Genomic DNA, 10,000 nt, shown 5'->3' with positions numbered 1-10,000 from the left:
ATAGAACTAACAACACCCTACTCCAAGCTGACCCCTGACCCCTGATAAGGGAAACTATAGGGCGAAGGGGACTGGTCGATCTGGAACTGGGGTATGATATATAGCAAATTTAGAAGGTGGTGGTTCTTTGGTTTCATCTCCACCCCTCACCACCGCTCACTCCACCCCTTACCCCCACACCCTGTGTTTACAAGCAAGCCAAAGTCCACAACATTTGTTAAATTTGTAGAGAACAAAATAACCATGAGAATCCAATAGACCGTAGACCTGTACAATAGATAGTATAGAATAGAAGTCACTCACGGTATATTCGAAGGTTACACCGTAACCCTATACGTTCTGCTTATAAACGGTTAATAATCGCTACAACAGGGTTTGTTTAGGTCAAACTGAATGATGAATGATAACTATTCAATCAGGATCCACCTGGAACCAAATTTAAAAAGACCCAAATAATGGCATTTTTCTATTGATGCAGTTTACTAAGGGTTAACTACATATTTAATAATGGTTTAGAAGCCATTTTTAAGCAGAATTCAAGTTGTACTGAAACCACTTGGTAGAGTAGACACATGCAATTACATTCACTAGCTAGAGTAAATACATACAGTTACATCCAACAGCATCGACACAAAAACACGAGGAAAAACTATCAAACAAAAATATGAGTATTTTTCTACTGCTGGGTCTCGCCCACACCTATCCCTAACCACACTACCCAGGTCCTCCAATGGTGGGCCTCCACAGTAAGTGGGTGAGGTTTATCCACTTTCACTTCTTGTGTTTCGCCCAATCAGAGCTCAGCTTGGGAGGAAACGGCAAAAGCTTATACTTTTAACTACTTCTATCTTTAGTCGTATAAGGTTAAGTTAAATAAATATGTCTTTTCTTTTAACATTTATTACAGTCTAAAGTAGGCAAATTAGAAGGTTATAAAAACATTAAAAAACAATAAAATACTATTTTATTACAACACTAAAGAGAATGTTGCCCCTGTTGCTTTTAAAGTCTGAGGTGCTGTTTGTTTGTTCATTTTGTCTCGGGAGAAGGTGTGCCATGTTTCTGTCCACTTCCTGGTATTCAATCATAATGCATTCCGTTTTGAACCGCACAGGACGTCAACAATCTTCCTAACAGCTTCCTAAAGCCCATTTAGGAACGGGTGATATAAATTAACGCCAGCTATCCACATTGGTTAAATTGCTGGTTTACTCAATAGGTCAATGAAATGCACTGCGATTGAATTCCTGCCTCTCTCTCTCTCCTGCTGTGGCTGGCTGTCTTTGTGGGATGTTGATACTGGCTTCAGTTTGCTGACTAGATATTTGTTTTTCTTCTGTATATTTTTGGTATCTGAAGTTGTAAAATGTTCTGATGTATTTCTGTTATTGTTTTTGACTTCGTCTGAAATGACACCCTATCAGGACTCTGGCCAAAAGTAGTGCACTATAAAGGGAATAGGGTGCCATTTTGAATGCAGGCCCTATGTGTGTTTCAGCTCCTGAGTGCACTTGTTTAAGCTGAGTTGTCGATATCGCCTCCATGCAACAATGAAACATTATTTATTGCAAATATGAACCGGACTGGCTCTGTTTTTGTCACAGAAACACGCATGAACACACACACACACACACACACAGACACAGACACAGACACAGACACACACACAGCTACATAGAGGAGGATATGATAGGACAGTGTGTATCAGTGTATCACAGGGAACAGAGCCTTCTGTGCTGAGCTAACCAGGACAAGGTCAGAGTCACACCACTGATAACACACTTTATAACACTGCCCTAGGTGAACACACACACACACACAAATACACAAGTCTGTGTCGTCATTCAGTGCGAAGAACAGACAGTTCACGAGGCCAGATGTGCTTCCGGGAACACAGACTAGGATTACTGATTCCATCAGTACATCAGTGCTACACTTCCTGTGTTTTTGGGTCAGATTGAACCAGAGCACCAGTGATAATACCTCTGATGTCAGTGTTTATTTTGCTACAGTTAGGGAAACACGGCTGGAGACGGGGAGAGAGTAGATGATTCCTGTGTGTGTGTGTGTGTGTGTGTGTGTGTGTGTGTGTGTGTGTGTGTGTGTGTGTGTGTGTGTGTTTGGTGGTGTTTGAACATTTGACAGAAATGGGGCAGTTAGCTAGTCATTTAACTTGACATGAAAAACATTGGGACTTTGAAATTATTATTATTAGTATTAACCAAATAACATTTTTATTTATTACAGAAAATCGAACAAAAACACTGGGATAGCACAACATAGCACAATAATTTAACCAAGATAAACACGTTCCAGGAACATTTCTGTGTTTTAACAAAGAGTTATTGCTAGAACTACAGAGAGGGAGTGTTACTGTATAGACCGCATATGGACAAACACATCTGAAATGACCCCCCAGTGTGCTGCGTTACTATTGGCCAGAGACACATACTAGGTAGTGTTTGCCCCATCTGTCCTTTGTAGTGCACTATATAGGGTAGGGTGTCATTAGAGATGCAGAGGTGTAGATGTGAAAAAGGGAGGGACCATGTTGCCAGAGATATGAAACCTGGAGACAGTACACATCCTCTGCTACAGATGCGGATCAAAAAGGAAATGAATAATGTTATCTTAACAATTCTAGTTGTAGTTCTCTTTGTCAAAAACATCATTTATTCATTACTGCCACTCAAGCCCTCTAGGGGCTCGATTCAATCCGTAGCGCTAAAGATCTGCGCTATAGCACGTTAGAAATTGAAAGGCAATGTTCCCGTGTTAGCAGAGACTGCGTTCACGGTCAACGCTGCATACAGTATAAATGGATTGGCTGACAACATCAAGAAAAACAATGTGCGCGCTTCCATGGGACAGAATTCAGCGTGTTGTTGTGATTCTGGATGGCCACATTGTTAGGCCAACCCTATCACTAACCATTCCATCAGGCTGAAGAAACTGACTTGGCAGTGTTTGAGAGAAGGGCTAGATTGCCGTTTGATCGGTTTGTCATCGTATAATAAAACTATATAATAATACATTTCCTTACCACATGACTGTTGGAACACAGGTAGGTACCCACATAATGATCAATGCATAATCAACAATAATAAACATTCAAGACATGGTAATTATCAAAAAACAAAAAATCATGACAATCTTTATTAAAAAAGGTACGCTTTATTTTCTATAAAATGCACTGATAGGTGTACAGTACTTTCCATACACAGTAATCCTTCATTGTAGAACAAAGAACCCTAATCCTAACCCTAGCATTCATTGTAGAACAAAGAACCCTAACCCTAGCCTTCATTGTAGAACATAGAACCCTAACCCTAACCCTAGCCTTCATTGTAGAACAAAGAACCCTAACCCTAGCCTTCATTGTAGAACAAAGAACCCTAACCCTGGTCTTCATTATAAAATAAAGAACCCTAACCCTAGCCTTCATTGTAAAACAAACAACCCTAACCCTAGCCTTCATTATAGAACAAAGAACCCTAACCCTAGCCTTCATTGTAGAACAAAGAACCCTATCCCTAACCCTAGCCTTCATTGTAGAACAAAGAACCCTAACCCTAACCCTAGCCTTCATTGTAGAACAAAGAACCCTAACCCTAGCCTTCATTGTAGAACAAAGAACCCTATCCCTAACCCTAGCCTTCATTGTAGAACAAAGAACCCTAACCCTAACCCTAGCCTTCATTGTAGAACAAAGAACCCTAACCCTAACCCTAGCGTTCATTGTAGAACAAAGAACCCTAACCCTAGTCTTCATTGTAAAATAAAGAACCCTAACCCTAGCCTTCATTGTAAAACAAACAACCCTAACCCTAACCCTAGCCTTCATTGTAAAACAAACAACCCTAACCCTAACCCTAGCGTTCATTGTAGAACAAAGAACCCTAACCCTAGTCTTCATTGTAAAATAAGAACCCTAACCCTAGCCTTCATTGTAGAAAACAAAGAACCCTAACCCTAGCCTTCATTGTAAAATATAGAACCCTAACCCTAGCCTTCATTGTAAAATATAGAACCCTAACCCTAGCCTTCATTGTAAAATATAGAACCCTAACCCTAGCCTTCATTGTAAAATAAAGAACTCTAACCCTAGCCTTCATTGTAAAATAAAGAACTCTAACCCTAGCCTTTATTGTAAAATAAAGAACTCTAACCCTAGCCTTCATTGTAAAATAAAGAACCCTAATCCTAACCCTATCCTTCATTGTAAAATAAAGAACCCTAACGCTAGCCTTTATTGTAAAATAAAGAACCCTAATCCTAGCCTTTATTGTAAAATAAAGAACCCTGACCCTAGCCTTCATTGTAAAATAAAGAACTCTAACCCTAGCCTTTATTGTAAAATAAAGAACTCTAACCCTAGCATTCATTGTAAAATAAAGAACCCTAACCCTAACCATAGCCTTCATTGTAAAATAAAGAACCCTAACCCTAGCCTTCATTGTAAAATATAGAACCCTAACCCTAGCCTTTATTGTAAAATAAAGAACTCTAACCCTAGCCTTTATTGTAAAATAAAGAACTCCAACCCTAGCCTTCATTGTAAAATAAAGAACCCTAACCCTAGCCTTCATTGTAAAATATAGAACCCTAACCCTAGCCTTTATTGTAAAATAAAGAACCCTAACCCTAGCCTTCATTGTAAAATATAGAACCCTAACCCTAGCCTTTATTGTAAAATAAAGAACTCTAACCCTAGCCTTTATTGTAAAATAAAGAACTCTAACCCTAGCCTTCATTGTAAAATAAAGAACCCTAACCCTAGCCTTCATTGTAAAATATAGAACCCTAACCCTAGCCTTTATTGTAAAATAAAGAACCCTAACCCTAGCCTTCATTGTAAAATATAGAACCCTAACCCTAGCCTTTATTGTAAAATAAAGAACTCTAACCCTAGCCTTTATTGTAAAATAAAGAACCCTGACCCTAGCCTTCATTGTAAAATAAAGAACTCTAACCCTAGCCTTTATTGTAAAATAAAGAACTCTAACCCTAGCCTTCATTGTAGAACAAAGATATGAAAATAAGTCCTTCATCAGAGCAGGGTTGTCCCGATCAGGACCCCTTGGTTTCTCTTCAGGCACCAGGTTAGACGCCGCTCTGCGTTACACAACACTGGTGTGTGTGTGTGTGTGTGTGTGTGTGTGTGTGTGTGTGTGTGTGTGTGTGTGTGTGTGTGTGTGTGTGTGTGTGTGTGTGTGTGTGTGTGTGTGTGTGTGTGTGTGTGTGCATGCATGTACTTCATGTGTGTCTAAACATGGGCACTCTTGGCGTGGTTAGTGGAGGGTGGAACAGGGTTGCCAGGCCCCTGTCCTTTGGAGTAGTAGAACCGGTTGTTGTCATGGTGATTGTATGGTTGGGACGGTTCAGTAGAACAGCAGGTGATCATGGCCCCTCCCAGGAGACAGAAGGCCGTGCCCACCCAGCCAGCGTACAGGCTGAACCCAAACGACATGAGTCCCTGGTCCTGGTGGGCTCCGATAGGAAACCATACTGTGGACACCCCCCCACACAGAGCTATACAGGAAGGAGAGATTTAGATTAACGGACACATTTAATACACATAGAAGGTTCTACTTTTTCCGTCCTTTTGAACTCTGCTTTGTTGGGAAAGGGCTTGTAGAGTCAGCATTTCACGGTAAAGTCTACACCTGTTGTATTCCGCGCATGTGACATATACAATTTGATTTTGATTTGATTATAAACACGCATGTATACTGAACAAAATGATAAACACAACATGCAACCATTTTACTCAGTTACAGTTCATGTAAGGAAATCAGTCAATTTAAATAAATAAATTAGGCCTTAATCTGTGGATTTCACATGACTGGGCAGGGACGCAGCCATGGGTGGGCCTGGGAGGGCATAGGCCCACTTAGGAGCCAGGGGCAGCCAATCAAAATGAGTTTTTCCAAACAAAAGGGCTTTATTACAGACAGAAATACTCCACAGTTTTATCAGCTGTCCGGGAGGCTGGTCTCAGACGATCCCGCAGGTGAAGAAGACGGATGTGGAGGCCGGTTGGATGTACTGCCAAATTTTATAAAACAACGTTGGAGGCGGCTTATGGTATGGTAGAGAAATGAACATTCAATTCTCTGGCAACAGTGGTGGACATTCCTGCAGTCAGCATGCCAATTGCACGCTCCCTCACAACTTGAGACATCTGTGGCATTGTTATGTGTGACAAAACAGCACATTTTAGAGTGGTCTTTTATTGTCCCCAGCACAAGGTGCACCTCTGTAATGATCATGCTGTTTAATCAGCTTCTTGATATGCCACACCTGTCAGCTGGAAGGATTATCTTGGCAAAGGAGAAATGCTCACTAACAGGGATGTAAACAGATTTCTGTACAAAATATTAGAGAAATAAGCTTTTTGTACATTTGCAGCAGATCTGGGATCTTTTATTTCAGCTCATGAAACATGGGACCAACACTTTACATGTTGTGTTTATATTTTTGTACAGTATACAGTATAATTTTTTGGTAAATATAGTACTTATTGGAGTATATGCGACATTGTACACACACACACACACACACACACACACACACACACACACACACACACACACACACACACACACACACACACACACACACACACACATACGATGGACATCATGTGGAACAGGGTGTTGGAAAACTGGACAGTGAAAAGCAGATCAAACAGATTTTATATTGTGTCAAACAACAAATGGGAAAATATTTTCCAGCAGGAGGGATCAGGGTGTGGACGAGGTGGGTGGGGAGGAATGGTGGTCTGGGGGATGGGTTGAACTGTGGGGAATTGTGTGTGTACATGTGTGGGTGTATGTCTGTGGGAGTTAGGGGAGAGAGGAAGGGGAAAGACGGATGGCTGGGAGGGGTGAGAGGGAGGGAGGATGAGGGGGTTAAGGGTCAAGGTTAGACCTGGGGCTGGGGGTTGATATAAGTATGACCATATGTTGTAATGTGTGTGCAAACATCTGTACTCAAGTGTCTGTCTGTATGTGTGTGTGTGTTCTGTGTGTGTGTGTTTGTGTGCGTGCGCGTGTGTGTGCGTGCGTGTGTGTGTGTGCGTCCAGACTTACCCACTAGCAGTATGAGAACTCCCCCAAGTAGAGATCGTTTGTTCTTGGCTGACTGAGGCTCGTCCCCCAGAGAGATACAGGGCGTGGCTGTTAGGACCATCCCCACTGCAGGCAGCCCCAGGAGGGATCCAGTTATCATCAACGCCCTTGACGTCTGGATGTATGCTGTACACAGACACACAGAGACAGAGAGATAAATGGTATGGCCTGAATTGTGCCATAGTAATCTTGGTTTATTCCAATAGGAAAGATATCCAGGCCTTGAGTTTGAGACTAGCTGTTGTAGACTATCGGTTTAGGTTTGGGACAAACAACACCCTTAAGCTGTGAAATATTCCTGATATATCATAACCTCTTGGTCAGAGTCCACAGCCACAGAGACACAGCAGTCTGCACAGCCCTGTTATTTCTTATTTATTAACCTCAATATAGTAATAGCATCTATCTATAGTAGAGTAGAGTATAGTGGTGTATAGTAGAGTGTATTATAATATAGTATAATATAGTATAGTGTAGTATATTAAAGTATAGTACAGTGTAGCATAGTATAGTAGAGTATAGTAGAGTTTAGCAATATTTAGTAGACTGTAGTATATTGGGGTATATTAGAGTATAGTATAATGTACTATAGTATAGTATAGTGTAGTATCGCAGAGTGTAGTATTTTATAGCATAGTATAGTGGAGTAAAGTAGAGCTTATAGTATATTGGAGTATAGTAGAGTATAGTGTAATATTGTTTAGTATAATATAGTAATGTTCTATTACCTTTAATATAGTATTATTATGTATTACTGTATAGTATATTACAGTAGAGTATAGTATAGTATTATACAGTAGAGTAATGTTCTATTACCCGGTAGGTCCAATATCTGTGTCAGTGATATACAGTGATAGAGGGCGGTTGATATGACACATTCAGCCCACAGGCCCTTGGCTCCTAATTCGTCCATCTTCTTGCAGGTGTTCATGCCGTATTTACACGTCACTACCCAGTCGTTGGTGGCAGTGGCGATAAGGATCCCGACCCACCCGATACAACTCATCACAAAACCGCTGAGCTGGAGACAGCTGTTCGCCATGGCAATGAGAGGTATGGTAGTCCTAGGGTAGAATAGTCTTCAAAAGCTGTTTATAAAAACGTAAAATGGTCCAGGCAGTCAGAGTGACTCAAGACGGTGAATTGGACAGTCCACAGCCCAAATAGTCCAAAAACAACTGATGATACTTTAAAGATACGTTGAAGCTTGTGTGAAAGTAGACTCGCTTGCCAGACCCACAACGCCTGTGGGTCTATTGTGAAAGGAATTGTAATGATTTCAAAATAGTCCCGTGTTGTACAAACCCTGGAGAAAACTGTAAAACAGAAGAAAATGACAGCCAAATGCTGTGTGAAGTTAGTGTGAGTTTTCGATTAGAATATTCCTCAAGAAGTAATCCAAGAACTGTGTGTTGTCTCTCCTGGGTCTGTTGTGTAGTCCTGTCAGTTTGGAGAGTCTCCACTTCTAAAGAAAAGCTTCAGCACTTTTCCATTAGTTTTATAGTAGAGAAAGGTCCGAAAAAAACTACCTGGAAACTTCTAACCAATCGGAGGGATGGAGAGAAATATAAAAATACTTTCTCTCTCTCTCTCTCTCTCTCTCTCTCTCTCTCTCTCTCTCTCTCTCTCTCTCTCCTCTCTCTCTCTCCTACCTCTCTCTCTCTCTCTCTCTCTCTCTCCTCTCTCTCTCTCTCTCTCTCTCTCTCTCTCGCTCTCTCTCTCTCTCTCTCTCTCTCTCGCTCTCTCTCTCTCTCTCTCAAAATTATTTGTAAAGTTTTACTGCCCTCTCCTGGCCATTGAAAATCTTGTCAGTTCTAGGTATGTCCACCAGGGGGTGGACATACCTGGTGCTGCCTCTGGTACTTCAGGCATGAGGAGGGTACAACTTATTGGTCCCCATGTTCAGCTACCTTTATAGACTCCTGCTCAGGAGTCTGAAGGGACTTCATCAGAATTACTCATTAATTTAATGGAGTAGTCATCCCACAGGGGAGTTAGGGAGACAGAGACAGGAAGAGGGAGAAGAAGGAGAGAGAGAGGCAGGAAGAAGGAGAGAGAGAGGAAGATAGAGAACGATGATGTAGTAGGAGCAAGGCATCATGGGAATGGGAATATTATGGTAATGAGGATGATCAGAATGCCAGGATGACAGTGAAGGATGATGGGATTTCAGCTCTCCTGGTGTGTGTGTGTGCGTGTGTGTGTGGCCTTTAAATCAGAGAGAGGAGGAGAAGGAGTGTAACGAAGTGACTCTTAGTCTTTCACTATGACAGCTCTGTCACTACAGCAGAGTGGCTGTCATCAGGAGGAGGGCTGCATTCTAGCAACACAGTCATTATGAAATGAAACATTACTGAAACTTAGGTGTGAAGGACAAGTAAGGCACCCGTTAAATACTGTGATTATTGAATTGTGCTGTTCATTACACAATGGTATGTGTCTGTATTTTGCATATTTACATATTCACCGTTTAAGGCTTGGAATCTACAGGTGTGGGTGTCGTTAGAGTTGTGGCTTATCAGAAGAGGAGCCTCGTAACGTTTCACTTGAGTCACCTTGACCTCGATGACATTAGGCTTACTATGAATTAAATTACCAGGTTTTTCCCTTCACAATTGGACTGTTTCTTGAACTGTTACCTTTCAAGGGCAGAAGCCAGAGGAGGCTGGTAAGACTGTGGATTATAGTTGTATTTAGGATTGAGCTAATAACAGCTGTTTCATTCATATGGGGTTAAATCAATCCACAATGTAGCTAATACATGTTATTCAAAACTAGAGCGACCATCCTAGAGATGATATTATCATTATGCAGAATGTAGGAAGTAACCATCCTAGAGATGATATTATCATTATGCAGAATGTAGG

General features: G+C 41.2%; 2 protein-coding genes across 4 annotated transcripts in view; one reads left to right on the top strand and one right to left on the bottom strand.

The window, feature by feature from the left end:
- Positions 1-1,578, top strand: part of LOC129847135 (probable cationic amino acid transporter) — a 24,885-nt gene extending 23,307 nt beyond the window's left edge. For all 3 annotated transcript variants that reach the window (XM_055914948.1, XM_055914950.1, XM_055914949.1), the window contains exon 12: positions 1-1,578. This exon is cut by the window's left edge and continues 1,750 nt beyond it. The gene's annotated coding sequence lies outside the window, so the exon portion shown is untranslated.
- A 1,576-nt stretch (positions 1,579-3,154) lies between these two features.
- Positions 3,155-8,624, bottom strand: LOC129847136 (claudin-11-like). Its single transcript, XM_055914951.1, has 3 exons — positions 7,950-8,624; positions 7,095-7,259; positions 3,155-5,532 (listed from the first exon to the last, which is right to left on the bottom strand). The coding sequence occupies exons 1-3, from the start codon at positions 8,173-8,175 to the stop codon at positions 5,267-5,269; spliced, it is 657 nt and encodes a 218-aa protein (XP_055770926.1). The 5' UTR covers positions 8,176-8,624; the 3' UTR covers positions 3,155-5,266.
- Between the last annotated feature and the right edge of the window lie 1,376 nt (positions 8,625-10,000).

The sequence above is a fragment of the Salvelinus fontinalis genome, unplaced genomic scaffold, assembly GCF_029448725.1.
Source record: "Salvelinus fontinalis isolate EN_2023a unplaced genomic scaffold, ASM2944872v1 scaffold_0719, whole genome shotgun sequence".
NCBI lineage: Eukaryota > Metazoa > Chordata > Actinopteri > Salmoniformes > Salmonidae > Salvelinus > Salvelinus fontinalis.
Note: the sequence above shows the minus strand (reverse complement) of the source record. Positions and strands in the feature narration are given on the sequence as shown.

Excerpts from the sequence above, each read along its gene's own strand:
- LOC129847136 (XM_055914951.1), bottom strand. The coding sequence starts at position 8,175 with ATGGCGAACAGCTGTCTCCAGCTCAGCGGTTTTGTGATGAGTTGTATC. Across the intron at positions 7,260-7,949 it reads ACAGATATTGGACCTACCGG|CATACATCCAGACGTCAAGG; the intron begins GTAATAGAACAT and ends GTCTGTGTACAG. Across the intron at positions 5,533-7,094 it reads AGTTCTCATACTGCTAGTGG|CTCTGTGTGGGGGGGTGTCC; the intron begins GTAAGTCTGGAC and ends CTTCCTGTATAG.